The sequence below is a fragment of the Bombus huntii genome, chromosome 17 (genome assembly GCF_024542735.1).
Source record: "Bombus huntii isolate Logan2020A chromosome 17, iyBomHunt1.1, whole genome shotgun sequence".
Lineage (NCBI taxonomy): Eukaryota > Metazoa > Arthropoda > Insecta > Hymenoptera > Apidae > Bombus > Bombus huntii.
In genome coordinates, this window is record NC_066254.1 from 6,649,044 (window position 1) to 6,665,236 (window position 16,193).

The window sequence follows — 16,193 nt, forward strand, 5'->3', positions numbered from 1 at the left end:
CTAAATTAAATTTTTTTTCATCAGAAAATGTAATATCTTTTCACTTCTCACGCTATGACATGTGATTTTGAACGAATTCCATTCTTACTCTCCTTATGCTCCTGCTCAAAAGGTGGTTTCAATGATTTTTTGGTCTACTTTAATCTTCTATTTTGCCACAATATTTTTTAGGCACGTTGTGCGATCACCGGAAAGTCCAAAATTCCCAATAACAATTTCTTTGAATATTCGTAAACGATCTTCTTTTGTTAATTTAGTATTGTCACCAGTATAGTGGTTTTTACCGTACTTCTTCGGCATTTCCAGGGAATTGTAAATAGATGCAGTGGACTTATTAATTTTTGTAGAGATCTCTCCGATAGTTAAGTCAACATCGTGATATGCTGCAATTTTTGCTTCTTCTTCTGATGTTAAGACTTTTGCTCGTGGTATTGCTGCCGTTGTCACGTGGAAGAACAGGAAATCACGAAATCAACAGATCACTGTCAAGATCAATGTCAAAAATATTATTAATATTTGTTGTAATATTAGTTCTTAATTTACATAGTAAGTGAATGTAGTAGTTATAGTTAGTTATTACTGCACAGCGGTATATTTCACAAGTGGAAGAATAATTTGCTGTTATTTGATTGCTGAAAAATTTGATTCGCCACATTTATGGTTCTAATGTGCGTTAATAAACAGTCAGACAATAATCACTTACTTTACATTTTTCTTTGAAACGTAAACGTTCTGTAGATTACGATGGAACTTTTATACTAGTTTTTGAGAGAATAATTGGGTTATAACGTATGATGATATCGATACATTTTATCCCCATTAGAAATACGAAGGTTTGTAATTATCTGTAAAAGTATTGTTTAACTTTTTTAATATTCAGTATGACGAAATAGCAAACTGTCTGTATCATTAATTACATAATTATCGCATGAAAAAATAAAGCGCCGTATTTGTTTATTTTTGACGCTTTTGTTATTAATGTGCAAATGGATGATTAGACATGTTTATTAATTGAATATTGGTTATTAATTGGAATATCTCTTTGTAACTTTAAACCAGGATAAATAATTATCATTTCTCTTTATGTATGTTACAGCCAAAGAGGCATACGAGAACGTTACGGAGGAATATGTAACACGCGCTTTGCGAGAGGCAACTGAAGAAACTTTCTCTTCCGTCGCTGCTGAAATTAAAGCGTTAGTAGAGTCCCAATAAATGCAGCTGCAGTACAAAAACAGACAGTGTAATACTTTCGAAATCTATAACTAAGCAAAAGCATATAAATTTGGAAATGGAGAAAACAACGCGGAGCTAAAATAGTGTCCCCAGTAACATTATGCTTAAACCATTTTATATTTGCGAACTATATTCGGTTATCTTTAAATTAGCAAAAAGAAATTGTTTCCAAATCCAATTTCGCCGTTTGAGAGATGCACATTCATATACATATACATATACATGTATATGGATGTACATTCGTGATCTCTGGCATAGTAACATAACATTCCTATTGAACGTAGCAACCGCGATTCGCACGGTGTCAATTCAGACCACTCGTGTTCTGGTATAGGCAAATTAAAACAAAATTGATGTAATATTACAACTTTACTGTGTACATTTTTTCATTAGTATAAACAACTATTACTATAATAATGTTGAAGAAAATATTAGGTTGGTGTGATTACTAGTTCCTACATACAAAGTTGGTACGACTTCTAACGACGCTCTTTTGTTTTGGCGTCCGCCACGTGTTAATCATCTGAGTGTATCTGGTGTGTTTATATGGCTGTACATGGTGGTGAAATACAGAACGTAAAAGCTGAATCTGTGTGCATCAATAAATATCAAACTCCAAAACCTATTTAATAACAAATAATATAACAAATTAAGTAATATGCTGTAGACTGTAAAAAACAATAATAAAATGTATGTTTATATTAACACGTTGAATGCCATGGTGGTTGTCACGTAAAATAGAAAGAAACTTAAGAAAAAAAGGAACTTTATTTTTTTCTGGTTTACAATACACTTCCGAGCTCTAGGCGTGACTGTTCAAGACTGACTTGGATGATTTTAGGGGGAGTATTTAAATTCTTTTATTCGTGGGAGTGGGAAAAGGCTTCGATCATATATTTCTGAGAACGGGTAGAGTGACCGGATGCTACCCCGGTAGTCACTCATGCTAAGGCGCTTGGAATTTCGCTATCCTATCGTTTTGTTTAGTCGGATTTCATCTGTGACATTCCCCCCTTCTTAGATTGAACTTGGTCCCTCAAGTTTTCTTCAGAAGACTTTCGTGGAATCGGACTCGGCGTGGCTTGAAAATCACAGCTGATTCCTGTTCTTCTTCGAGGTGGTATGAGTTGGTCGGGATATAGATGTCGGATGTTGCGACCGGGGAGCTTGGTGCTGGTGGGGATGTCCCATTATGGCTGTTGATTACGGTTTCATTTCTGCAGCAAAATAAATTGATACATAAACTATTCGGTATACATTTGAATACTCCTATCTTGTTTTATCCGTATATATCTAGCATGCCTGATGCTATGTACCCTAATATCTGGAGCGTGGTTAGCACCCAATACTGTATATTTTTTATTCTATGTTCGAAACTAAGAGTTTTTATCTCGTCGCCTATTTTATAGATCGTGGTCTTATAGTCTTGTAAATTATCTATTACCTTTGATGTTCGCTCGAGTTTGTCTAACAGATTAGTGAAGCTATCGTTTGTTTTGAGCGCTAGGGTTTTAGTTTTGATTTCGCATTTGACTTCGTTTTTTGTCTCGAGTATACTCATGTGTTCATCTTTGTACAATATATCGCAGGAAGTGTTGGATCTTATGATGGAGGGCTTGTCAAGTTTTTGCAAGGTGTGTTTCGTTTGGCAAATTGTGCCCATTTCTATCGGGTTTGCCGGTATTGCGATGTAGCTGTTGCTAGTTCTGAGCGATATAAAGCTAATGTCTTCAATCTTAAACACAGTTATTTGACAATGTTCGATAGGAGGTTTGAAGTTTATTATTTCGCTGTCATGGATTGGTAGTGTTTGTTTGCATATAGTGGTTCCGGCTCGATTCTTACAAAGTTTGTTGAAATACTCGATATCAGTGTTCATAAATGAAAGTCCAGAAGTTAAATATATTTGATGCTGGACTACTGGAGCCAAAAATACTCCATTTCTCTTACTCGGAATAGGATATACCTGTAATATATTCCATTCCGTTTTAGAGACTAAAGGTACTATGATTTTAATATCACTGATGTCGAGTATAAACTGAAACTGTTCGGTTTTGGCAGAGATAGCGGTGTTGCACGTCTGGTTGTCTATCGCTTTGGTGTAGTTTTCTATAAATTCATCGGGGTCGAGTATTTGTGGGCTAATTATTCCGTGTTGCCTAATATTATGACGTTAAGTATCTCGTCTAACTGAAAGTTTAAAGTTTGCATCGCGGTGTCGAGTTTCATAACCATTTTAAGCATAAATCTATCGATATTTGCCTGCTGTTGTTGTTTTAATACATCGTTATATGATTTCTCTAGGTGGTTTAGGTTTTCCGAGTTTACAATTTTTCTAATAAGTGCTGTTTGATTAGCTATTGCAGTCTTGATTTTATTGTTGTCATCGAATAGTTTGTCCATGTTTTGGTTTATGAGTGTAAGATCGTCATCGTCGAGAGTTCCGAATAGACGTTTCGATACGGAACCTATGATGTTGAGTAAACCTCATTTGCTTCGGGTGTGTATTAACGTTTTCAAGTGTTTTGCGAGTTGTTTCAGGTTATTGATACAGTTTTGTAATCCTAATCTCCTAGTTGGCTTAATATATCTTCTATGTCGGGTAATGCATAGGCGTCTTGGTCATTCAGTTCGTTTAGTTTTCTGAAGTCAATAACTATTCTCCACTTCTGTTTTCCTGATGCATCTAATTTCTTGGGAACAACCCATACTGGTGAATTGAACGGAGAGTCTGATTCTTCTATAATGTTTTTATTTACTTTTCGTTTTTCGTAGATTTCGTTTTTGTGGCACTCTGGGAGTCTGTATGGTTTGGTGTTTATGATTTTGTCTTGTTTTAATGTGATTGTATGTTTTGTTAGATTAGTACATCGTAATAGGTCTGTTTCTAAATTGAATGCGTCAATGTAATGTATTAATATTTTCTCTATGGGTTCGCGGAGTTCGCGTTTAATATGATTTGTTCTCACTATGGTTTTAAGTTTAGCAATTTGATCTAATCCTTTACTGTTATCAATGTCGTTAGAAATTTCATGATTTGTCTCATCAGAATTGAAGAAGCATACTCGCGTTGGTTTGCCTTCTAGGTAGATGGTTCGAACTCACTTTTCGCCTGGTTGTATCGTTTCTGGTTTCTGAAAGTATAAAATCTTATTATCAAGTTTTAATCTATCGTTGGAAATTTCATATTGGTACTTCTCTAAACAAGGTAGTCCTATTATTCCATCTTCCATTAGGGGAAAGTCTTCCGGTACTATAAAAAATTTATGTTCTTTGCAAACATTTTAGATATAATAAATTCGTTAGTGGTATATTTGTCTTGTCCCATGGAGAACATTCGAGGTTCATCGGCTTTGAAGGTTTGAGAGTCTACTTTGTCATTTTCAATAGGTTGATTCCTGCTTCTGCGTCGATGAAGTGTGTTACATGTCCAGTTTTTGTGTTAAACCGCATTGTGAGAAGTTTGCCTGTAGGGTAGTGGCGGCACTTGCTCCGGAAGGCTGGTGACCCGCTTCATTTATTTTCGGGGCTCAATGGTGGCTTACCTGACGGAGACATCGGCTTCTCCTCGTAAAAGAAAGGTCTCATTTCGCTTCGTAATTGATCCGTCGTCCTGATGTCGCTCGTGAGTGCTAATCTCATTTCTCATTTTGGAATCTGTAAGTACTCAAGCAAGCCCTGATGCATTTTCTTTCGAATATGCGAATTTTTTCCATTTGGGAGGCTGATATGTTGTACCAGATTGGGCAGCCGTAGGTTATGATCGGTCTGATTAGCGCTTGATAGCATAGAATTTTTACTTTGCTGTCGAGATGTTTGGAGTAGAATAGTTTTTTTATTTTCCAGAATGCTTTATTGGCCTTAGTAAGTTGAATTTCGGTGTGCTGCTTGTAGTTTAATTTATAGTCTATACCTATACTCCTAGGTATTTTACGCAATTTTTGTGTGGTATGAGAGAGGTATTCTCTTTCTATTGGGCCGATTTCACTTGACTTGGGTCTAAACAGTATGGTTTCGCATTTGCTTATTGTTGCGCATTGTTGATTTTTAATTTCCATGCGTGGTAATAGTCGTTTATTTTCTCGAAAAGTTCTTGGAGTTTCGTTTTTATTGTTTTGATTTTGCGGCCTGTTACGTAGATGATTAGGTCATCTGCGAAGGCTATGGAGCGTTTATGGGTGGATGTATTGAGATTAAAGAGATTTAGTAAGTCACTGTTGTAAATACTGAAAAGTAACGGGGAATTTATTGCACCTTGTTGTAGACCGTTCTTTATGGAGAATTCTTTGCTTGATGAGTGTGAACCTTCAGTCATTACGAATGTTCTGCTTGTGATCATGTCCCAAACTATTTTAATCAGGTATTTAGGAAAATTTTTCTTGATCAATTTGTATATGAGACCTGGGATCCAGACTGTGTCGAAAGCTTTTTCGAGGTCTATTAAGCAGGCGGCTACTCGTTGTTTTGCGTTTTAGAGCCCAGCAGATGTCCGACGTAAGTTTGTTTATTGCGTGAATTGTGGAGTGTTTGTGTCGGAAGCCGAATTGGTTCTCTGGTATTATGTCATTTTTTGTGCAGAAGGAGGTTAGGGGGTTAGGTTGTTTATGATTATTTCAAATAATAATTGCTTATGTTGGGGAGGAGACTTATGGGTCGTAGGTTTTCGGGCGATGAGCCGTCTTTATCTTTTTTTGTTATAGCTATCAATTTGGCTTTTTTCCATTTTCTGGGGAAATATGTGTTGTTTAGAGCATTGTTGAAGAGTACTGTGTAGTACCATTTTATTTTGTTCGGTAGGCGCTTGAGTAAAATGTTTGGGATGCCGTCGAAGCCGGAGGATTTTTTGTTGTTTAGTTTGGAGAAGATTGTGTTTAGTTGATTGTAATTTGCGAAGTAGTTTATTTCTGGATCTGGTTGTTTGGGGTTGTCTGCGGTGTTTTCGTTTGAGAATGTGCAGACTGTTTTGTTTAGCGTTTTGTCTTGTTCCATTTCATTTTTGAGTTTGTTTGTTTTGGGCGATGATAATTCTGTTTAGTTGTTCTCGGCCCATGTGTTCGTTTTGCGTATGTATTTTGGAAAAGTGGGTGCCGATGATGTCTAGTTTTTCTATTGTTTTAGGTATTATGAAGTTACCCTCGGCGTCTTTGATGGTGTTGTGTATCGTTATACCTGCTTCTTGGACGAGGGAGGCATTTTCTGGGGGCAATTTGAGAGGTGGGATGGGGTTTTGTTCTTTTGGTCTAAAGATTTGATTTATTTGTGGGAACATGTTGGCTGAGTCGTTTTTGGAGATGTTTTTTATTTTGTTTGTCCAGTAATGGTTTATAGAAATTGCGAATTCTTGTTTCAGTTGCGCTTTTATTCTGTGTAGTAGGAACTTTAGGAATTCTAATTCTTCTCTTTTGTCGTAAGAATAGTAAAATTTTATATTGTTTATTTTGGAGAGTATGTAGCTTTTATCTCGCTGTAGATCTTTTATTTTATTGTTTATATAGGGCTCGCATGAATTTTTTTGTTTTATGATTGGCACGGATTTTTGGAGAGCGATTTGTGTGTGTTTTTCTATTTCGTCTAAGAATGAGTCGATTTGTCTGTTTGTTAGGTTGACGTTGTTGTAGATCTTTAGGTCGCAGTTTTGTTCGAGTGTGTTTTGGAACTTTTTCCAGTCTGTCTTTTTGTAGTTGTACCTGGGTGTCTCGGTCTGGGTTTCGAGCGTTAGGAAGTCAGATGTGTTTTTGTTAATTTGAAATACTAGGGCGTTATGGTCACTGTCATAGGCTAAGGTGTTACTTTACGGTGTTATTTGGACGTAGGTTTTGGAATTTTAGTCGCGCATCTGCTAGGCATATGTCCAGGTATGAGCCTCCTTTTGGGTAAGAGGGTAGCTCGGAGCTGTATAAGTTTGTTTTGTAGTGGATGCTTTTATTGTCTAGCCAGTTTCTAATGAAGTTGCCTCTCGTGTTGTTTATTTCGTTTTTCCAGCTTGTATGTTTCGCGTTAAGGTCTCCTGCTATTATATAGTAGTTTTCCGGTTTGTTGAGCTGCAAGAGTTCGAAAAGATTATTGAATTCGTAGTTAAATTCTTTCTGGTTTCCGTAGGTTGCGTAGGCTGCAGTGATGAATAAATTTTCCTTATTGCTTATTTTTATTTTTATGATCGTTGTTTCTAAGGTTCTGAAACTTATTATCTGTTATTTTATCAATTAGGATCGTTTTGTATTTTATAGGGTTTTTTTTTTTTATCTTTTCTTGATCGCTGTTCCTCCTCCTTGACTGGCGTTCGGTCTGTCGTGTCTTATCATGGTGTAGTTTTTGAAGTGTACATTGTGTCTTTTGTTTAGTTTTGTTTCTGAGATGAGTACCATATCGGGGGCTTCTTTATTTATTTATTTATTTATTAGGGTTAGCATACTGTATCTTTTTTGGTTTGAAATTAAAGAGTTGGCATTTATTGCAATTATTTTCAGATGTTTTAGGTTAAATTTATGTGTTTTTTGCTGTGATTGTCGGTTTGGCGTGATTTGGTTATTCGTCGTCTGTACTATTGAAAGTGCTGAAGATGGCGTCGAACCTTTCTTCGTGCGTTGATAGTGTATTTTTTATTTCGTTTAATTGCATTTGTTGTTCTTTTATCGCTTGGAGAATACCTTTTTTAAAGTCTTCGATAACGTTTATAATGTTTAGATGGGGGGAGTTATCGGTTGTGATTGGGCTTTGGCTTGGACGCGGATCTAAGTTTGCCGATTGTGGGAAGATTTTGGTTATTTGATTTAGTGTTGTTTGCTGCTTCACTACGTCAGAGAACTTTAGTTCTGGGACGTATTTGCGGCTTATTCGGGCAATTCGTTGTGTCTTTGCTTCCTTGTCTTTTTTTATTTTATCGGCTAGCTTCTTACGAAGCTCTACGAGTTTGGGGCAACCTTTGTATGACGCGGGGTGTCCGTAGTTTTTACAGTTGACGCAGAATATTTTGTCTTTGGTTACTGCGTTTTCCCTTTTTATTTTGCAGTCGCCTGGGCCATGGGGCTCACTGCATTTAACACAGCGGTAGTTTAGGTTGCAGTTTTGCGCTGTGTGGCCTAGTCGCTGGCATTTGTGGCATTGAGTTATGTCATCCTTTTTTTTTTTTTTTTATTATTTCTTCCCATTTTATCTTGTAGTAGTTAAAATAGTTTATTTTTAGTAGGTTGCTTGTATTATGTAAATAATACGGGGGATAGCTGTATTATGTAAATTGGGAGCAATATGTTGTTCTCCCTTGATCTTTTTGTCGTGAATCGTGTGACTTTTAATGAATTTTACGTCGTCAATGTGCAAGGCTTGTAGGTCTGTAAGTATTTCTGTTTCGGTGTAGCTATTGTCTAAACCTCTTTTAACAAGTATGTATGGTGTTTCTCTGTTTCGGGTGTATACGTGTAGAAGGTTGTGTTAGCTGAGAGGAGAGTTTGTTTTGCTTTATGGAAATCGGGTAGGTTTTGGAGGTAGAGTGCGTGTTTACCTGCGTGTATTCTTTTAATGTGAAATTGTTTAATGTCCGCTACTTTCTCTATGAGCGTTACGGTGTCCTTGGGGTCTTGTAGGATTATGTTGATGGGTGGCGGCCTGTTGTCTCTTGTGGTGGGTGGGGTGCTCGTACGCTCCTTCGCGGAGCATCCGGTGGGGCGTCCGTCAGGTGCTCGGTCCCCCCTTGGCGGTGTTGGAGGCGCCGGGCCTCCTGGGTTGTACGGTGGGGTGCGTCGCCCCTGCTGCGCCGATTGTTCCGGTGGCGTGGTGGGACCGTGTCTTCCCGTTTTGCCTCGTAATCTTTCGTTTTTCTTTCTTATTTGATCTAGCGTTGAGTTCCAAGTGGAGTAGTTTGATGGTCCCGGTTGTGGATGAGGCTCTGGTTCAGATTGTAATTTCGTTAGCCTTTTCTTCTTGGCTGGGGTGATAATCTACAACTGTGTTTCCTAGGATGTTTGCTAGACTCTTTGCCCTGGCAACCAGGTTAGGTTGTGGGTTGAGTTTCCGCGTCTTTTGAGCGGGGAGTCTTAAGATACTGTTGATTTCCCTGGCTGTTTTATGTGTAATTATTTTTCTCTTGATGGCTTTTTTTATTGGGTCTACGGTGGGTTCCGTTTCGTTGCTCTTGGCTTCGTTATCGGTGGCTTTTATTTTTTTGTACAGTTTTATTTTGTCTTATCTTATTTTATTTTCTTTTTGTTCTTATTTGTATTTATGGAGATGATGTGGATGCAGTATTTTTCACTTTTTTGTCACTATTTTGTCACTTGATCCTTCTACTTTAGTGGATGTTAGTCTACTCCGACGCGCGCTCCGAGGGGTCCGTCCCGCTCGGCGGTCAACAGTCGACTCGACGAGAACGAGTGCACTCAGCGCGGTATGAGCGTTGGCTGAAATTAATAGTTTTCTTATTTGTTTTCCATGGTCAAAAAATAGAATATTTAAAGAAACATAGGTGTGTGCCAAAATGAGAATGATACAATATGCATGATAATGATCGCGTAATGCTAAAACATTTCTCTTTCTCGATGCTTCGATCGTAGATTATTAAAAATAGATTGTCAAGAAAAGTAAAAAAATATTGGAAAAATAAAAAAAAGCCAACACCACACGGAGTTCCCAGGCGGTCACCCATCCAAGTACTATCCGTGCCCGGCGCTGCTTAACTTTCGTGATCGGACGAGAACGAGTGCACTCAGCGCGGTATGAGCGTTGGCTGAAATTAATAGTTTTCTTATTTGTTTTCCATGGTCAAAAAATAGAATATTTAAAGAAACATAGGTGTGTGCCAAAATGAGAATGATACAATATGCATGATAATGATCGCGTAATACTAAAACATTTCATTTTCTCGATTATTCGATTATAGATTGTTAAACATTGTTTGTTAAGGAAGCCGAATTGATTTTTTATTAGGATTACGTTATTTATTTTTTTTTTTTTTTTTTTTTTTTTTTTTTTTTTTTTTTTTTTTTTGTTCAAAAGGAGACTAGGGGGTTATTTATGATTATTTCGAATATTTTGGTTATGTTGGGTAGGAGACTTATATATCGCAGGTTTGAGGGTGAGAAGCGGTCTTTATTTTCTTTTCTTTTGTGATGGCTGCTAATATTATTAAAGAGCACTGTTTAATATCATTTTATTTTGTTGGTTAACCGTTTGAGCAAAATGTTCGGGACGTCGTCGAAAGCGGATGATTTTTTATTGTTTAATTTAGAGGAAATGATTTTTAGTTGATTATAATTTGTAAAGTAGTTTATTTCTGTGTCTGGTTGTTTGGGGTTGTCCGAGGTGTTTTCATTAGAGAATATGAAGACTGCCTTATTTAGCGATATGTCTCGCTCTATTTTATTTTTCAGTTTATTTGTTTCGGAGATAATAATTCTCGACCCAGGTGATCGTTGTGTGTGTCTGTTTTGGAAAAGTGAGTGCCGATAACGTATAGTTTTTCCGTTGTTTTACATGTTGTGAAATAACTAGACTCCATGTTTTTATCGATGTTCTGTATCGCTATACCTGCATCTTGGAGGAGGGGAGCTTTCTCTGGAGGTAGTTTGAAAGAAGGGATAGAGTTAGATTCTTTTTACCTAAAAGTTTGATTTGTCTGTGGGAACATGCTAGCTGAGTCTTTTTAGACATATTTTTTTTTATTTTATTTATCTTCTCTTTTTGTCGTAAGAATTTTGTTGTACTTTAGATTGTTTATTTTGGATAGTATGATGTAGCTTTTGTCTCGTTGTAGCTCGTTGTTGCTCGCTTTCGCAGTCAAGGCGCTATTTTAGAAGGGTACTCCAATAGCTAAAACGATTCTCTTCAACATTCGTAGCAGTATTTCTAATTTCCTACGCTACGAGTTTCTTGTAAGGATAATTGACGGATTTTAACGGCCCGAGCGGTCGAGCGCCGCCACTCTTACCCAATTACATCGAAGCCTCGCATTCACCCAGGTATCGTTCACGCTCTTCCAGCGAAGGATCTGCCCCGCACTTGGAGCGTATTCACGCAGTAAACGCCATCTTGCGGGCGAATATGCCGCGTGACGATTTTCTTGAAAACCAATCAGCGTGCGTATTTGGGGTCCTCCGTTTCGAGCCTTGTTGGAGTCTAACAACGGTATCGGCAGTCTCGTTCGAGTAGTTTAATCGTGAACATGTAGCAGCGAGTCAGTTTCCGTGCGTTCGAATCGCTAAACGTGGACTAAAGAACCGTTTCAATCTCTTAGCGCTCTTCAAGCGCTCGTGCAGGTGAAATCGTTTCGTCAGTCGCAACGATCAGTGATACTTTTCTGTGCTAGCTTCTTCGATGAGTCAATATCTTGAAGCATTCGTGGACATGGCTGCAAGCGTTGGTGGAGACAGAGTCGTTCCATCAGGCGTGACGATCAGTGGACAGTCCTGTGCGAAATCTTCAATTGTGAACAGTATCTCCAAGCATACGCGAAGGTAAGTATCATTTTAGTGAGCGAACGATTAGTAAACCGTCTCGTGCTGGTCTTTCAATTGCGAGCGGCATCGTCACGCGTGTATCGTTAATCATTCGTATCGTCGTACGATAATTCAGTCGCATTCGTTCAGTCGTACATCGCGTCGCGGCATTCGCTTCAGTTGCTTCCTATCGCATAATCGTCCGCAGTAAGTATTCCTAAATTTCGTCTTAATCGTCGAAAACAATTTGAAACTTTCTCATTGTTTGTTCTTTTTTTCCTTTTTTTTTTCTTTTTTTTTTTTTTTTTTTTTCCCAGTTTTAACTTCGTCAATTGTTCTTCGCGCATTGAGTCATTACTCTCCCTCGTAAATCTGTCACCCAAGATTAATTCGACGGGGAACGAGTTACAGAGCGCGGTATCGTCCGATATCAGAGACACGCGCGCATGTTAGACATATCGTTGTTTCTTTAACCGATTGAGTACCAAGCAGCGTGATCGCGGTGTTTAGATTTTATGTCGAAAAGTCCCAGTACATTTGAACGCTACGGACGACTGACGGTATTTTGTGTATTTCATTGTTATCTTAATAATTTTTATTGAACAAAATTTGGAATATTTATAAACTAATAGTACGCATATATAAAAATATAGATGTATTTCATAAAAATAACACATATGACGAGCGCTATTGTGCCGCTTGTTTCTCTCGCAATCGATTAAGAGGTTATCCTGCCGTTCCGGACTTTTCCACTGTCACGTAAAATAACAAAATAAAAAAGAAATTTGAGGTGAAAAATAAAAAAAGAAAACTTTATTTTTTTTTCTTTCTAACAACAATACACTTTACAATCTACTTCCGAACTCTAGGCGTGACTTTCTAAGACTGACTCTTATGATTTTACTTTCGATCGGATCCGATTACTTTCTTTTGTCATCCCTCAACATCCCCACCGTCCATGCATTTGCTAGGCGTCCGCGATCGTTGCCACGTGCTCTTTCTTCTAGAACCTTCGGTGGAAGGACCGTTGGGATGTTGATGGTTCATTAGGCACTTCAGCGATATACATTGTCGCCGAGTGCCGCCACATCTTTATCTCTATCGTCAGTCCGTCGGATTTGAAGTATGCCGATCGTCACACGACCGTGGTTTTTCAAAGACCCCTGGGACTCGAACGGTTAAATTATGTCAATATTATCAGCAAATAATTATTTTTCTATTTACTCTATATGATTTTCGAAACATTGAAAGATCACTATTACTCGACTACTTCAATATTGATTACGATACTTTTTTAATTGCGGTTAAATTTGTCACTACTGGTGTGAGAGACTGTAAAATTGATTCGAAATAGTATTTTACAGAGACTGATGAAACCGATGAGTCTATATATGTCGGGTCACGATTCGAATTTTGGGCGCGCGACGACTCTTCATGTGGACTAGCCATCGTTTCACAAAGCCGAGATTTTATTTACACGTATATACAGGTCTATCACTAAGCTTAACAAATAATAAGTACGACTAATAATAAGTCTAACAAACACTAAGCCTAATGAATAATACGATCTACGAATAATTAAATTAAATAGTACTATTAGCAATGTTTGAGTTCAAACGAATCCACGGTCACCGGGATAACTCCTTACTAAGCGAAACTAACTTAGACGCAAATGCGATCGTCGAAAATGCTCGATGTATCACTCTCCAAGGCAATCGCAAGAATGCCAGCCTCGTGGAGATTTTTCTCCCTGTACGATTGCATTTTGTTTTCTATATCCGTTTGGAAGCATCGAGAAGGTTCCAAACGCCGTTGCTAGGCACGCTCGTTGGAAGCATCGAGAAAGTTCCAAACGCCGTTGCTAGGCAGTTTCTGCCTGGAGTTTTGATTACTAATACAATGTATGTCCCATTGCATCGGCACCTCCGAGGCAACATCACACGTGGCTCGGCCCGCTCTCGAGGCCGCATGCCGCCACAACCACATTTCTCGGAAAACACATACAACCACTCCAGACCTCCGTTAGATAAAACATCCATCCCGTGACCGTGGCTACGTTCAGCGACCGATTGTCACCTCGAACCCAATCTCGCTTATTACAAATCTTAAGCAATTACAACTATAATAAAGTCTAGGCTAAGGTACTAGAGGATGTTCCCAAAATTTCCAAGGAAAGGCTTCGGCTTTCCTTTCATCTCCGACACGGCCATCCTGACTATCACACGTCCTCGGGTGTACCTTCGTCAACAAAACAAAAGGAAACAGGATTAGTATCATTGTGATTAGCATTCAAAGTGCCAGTTGCATTCTGCGTGCTTTCAGTCGGGTCGTAATGACATGACGGACCATTCTCGATTTCACACCCAAATGGGTCTCATCCTTCGAATCGCACATACTCTCAAAGTTCGTTACATAACCAGCTTCGTAACACGATCGCTGTCAACACTAGACCGCCTCCAGCCTCGTGACATTGTCACTGCCGGTACTAGACCGCCTCCAGCCTCGTGACATCGTCGCTGTCGGTACTAGACCAGCTCCAAATCCGTGACATTGTCGCTGTCGGTACTAGACCAGCTCTAACCTCGTGACATTGTCGCTGTCGGTACTAGACCAGCTCTAACCTCGTGACATTGTCGCTGTCGGTACTAAACCGGCTCCCAGCTTCGTGACATTTTCGCTGTCGGTACTAAACCGGCTCCCAGCTTCGTGACATTTTCGCTGTCGGTACTAAACCGGCTCCCAGCTTCGTGACATCGTCGCTGTCGGTACTAAACCGGCTCCCAGCTTCGTGACATCGTCACTTCCAGTGCCTGACCGCACTGAACTCCATCCCATGGCCGCACCTGGGCTCATATAATTCTACGATCCTCTGGGATCGGGGTACTCACATCGCCATGGTCACTGTTCTCGTCATCACAACAGACATCCAACTCCGCAGGAATGCAACTATCCGGCATTTTCCTTAACCTGTCATGACTGTACTTGTATGACCTTTTCCCATCCAGTGTTTTCAAGGTATATCGGTCTCCTTCCAGGACCTCCGATATTACAAACGGACCCCTGAATTTTGGATCCAGTTTTGTCTGGTTCCTTTCTTCATTTTGGCGTAGTACCAAATCACCGGGATTAAACCTAACTACTTTAGCTTTGGTTTTATCGAATCTCTCTTTGGCATACCTAGCACTAGTTTCCATCTCTTTTATTGCCTGTTGTCTTACACTGGAGATATCTATTTCTTTTTCCTCGATGTTATCAGGTAGTAATAAGTCATACGGTCTTGCTGCTCTACCAATCAATAACTCTAAAGGACTCGATTTGGTTACGCGGTTGATGGTGCAATTCAAAGCCAATTGCATCTCCCCGATCGCGTCTTGCCATGAACGCCCGGTCGTTTCTACCGTTGTGAACATATTTTTTAACGTGCTCATAACACGTTCTACTTGGCCATTGGCCCTACTTGCACCGGTCGCGATCAAATGAACTTTGATTTGTTTGCTTGCACAGAATTCTTGAAATTCCCGGCCCGTGAAACATCTACCCTGATCTGCTATTACCCGACAGGGACTACCGAACAAAAACACGGCGGACTTAAGTGCCTTGATAACGCTAAGCGAATCCAATTTGCGTGTGTGATGTAAGTGCACGAATTTCGTAAAGGCATCGATCAAGACGACGACATACTCTTTCGAGTCATTCTTGCCACTCAGCTTGCCCGTTATGTCCATGTGCACCGTATGCCACGGTATGCCGGTCTTAGGTATAGGATGCAGTTCAGCCTGTATTTTACCTGAACTAGCCTTCGAAACTCTACAAGCATGGCAGTTCTCGACAAATTTGCGAACGTACTTCGCCATTCCCTCGAACCAATAATACTCATAGAGCTTCTCGAGCGTTTTATCCCATCCTAAGTGCATAATTGACTGATGCACATGGTTGATGACGGACCATCTAAAACCTCTCGGAACAATGGGTAAGCAAAGGGTTCTGCCCTTTCGTTGTATTTTACGGTAAAGTGTACCGGATCGCAGTTCGTAGGTATTCGCGATATCTTCCGCGAGCTCTTCGTTCTGCAAATTATTAACGATTTCGGAGATTTGCGGATCGCGACGTTGTTCCGCTAATAGCCAATCCTCGGAGATCTCGGCCAGATTAATCTCTTTCTCTGCGACCTTGTCTATCATACGGCGATTCAAGTCTACGGGGTTTCGCGAAAAGAAATCTACGTAGGCCATTCGTTTACCCTCTCGATACATGATGTCAAAATCGAATGTTTGCAAATAAGCCCACCACCTATAAACCCGGTCGTTTAAGTTTACTTTGTTGCTGGAGGCTTTCAAAGAATTACAGTCGGTAACTACTAAGAATTTCCGTCCATGTAAGTAGTGTCGGAAATGCTTGACGGCGCTTACTACTGCTAGTGTCTCCAGTTCGTACGAATGATACCTAGATTCCGCGGGACTGGTCCTTTTACTATAATATTCGATGACTCTGTTTTCCTTTTCGACTTTGTGCATTAAAATAGCTCCATAC

At 39.4% G+C, this 16,193-nt stretch overlaps 1 protein-coding gene and 1 non-coding gene across 12 annotated transcripts in view; one reads left to right on the plus strand and one right to left on the minus strand.

Annotated features, from left to right (window-relative positions):
* LOC126875181 (GDP-D-glucose phosphorylase 1-like) overlaps positions 1 to 1,824 on the plus strand; it is a 41,801-nt gene extending 39,977 nt beyond the window's left edge. For all 11 annotated transcript variants that reach the window (XM_050637935.1, XM_050637925.1, XM_050637930.1 and 8 more), the window contains one exon: positions 1,097 to 1,824. In XM_050637935.1, coding sequence (XP_050493892.1) covers positions 1,097 to 1,215 — 119 coding nt within the window. In that variant the 3' untranslated portion in view covers positions 1,216 to 1,824. The remainder of the gene's footprint in view (positions 1 to 1,096) is intronic.
* An 8,013-nt stretch (positions 1,825 to 9,837) lies between these two features.
* LOC126875275 (5S ribosomal RNA) lies at positions 9,838 to 9,956 on the minus strand. Its single transcript, XR_007693315.1, has one exon. It is a non-coding gene; the product is annotated as a 5S ribosomal RNA (ribosomal RNA).
* Positions 9,957 to 16,193: the final 6,237 nt, after the last annotated feature.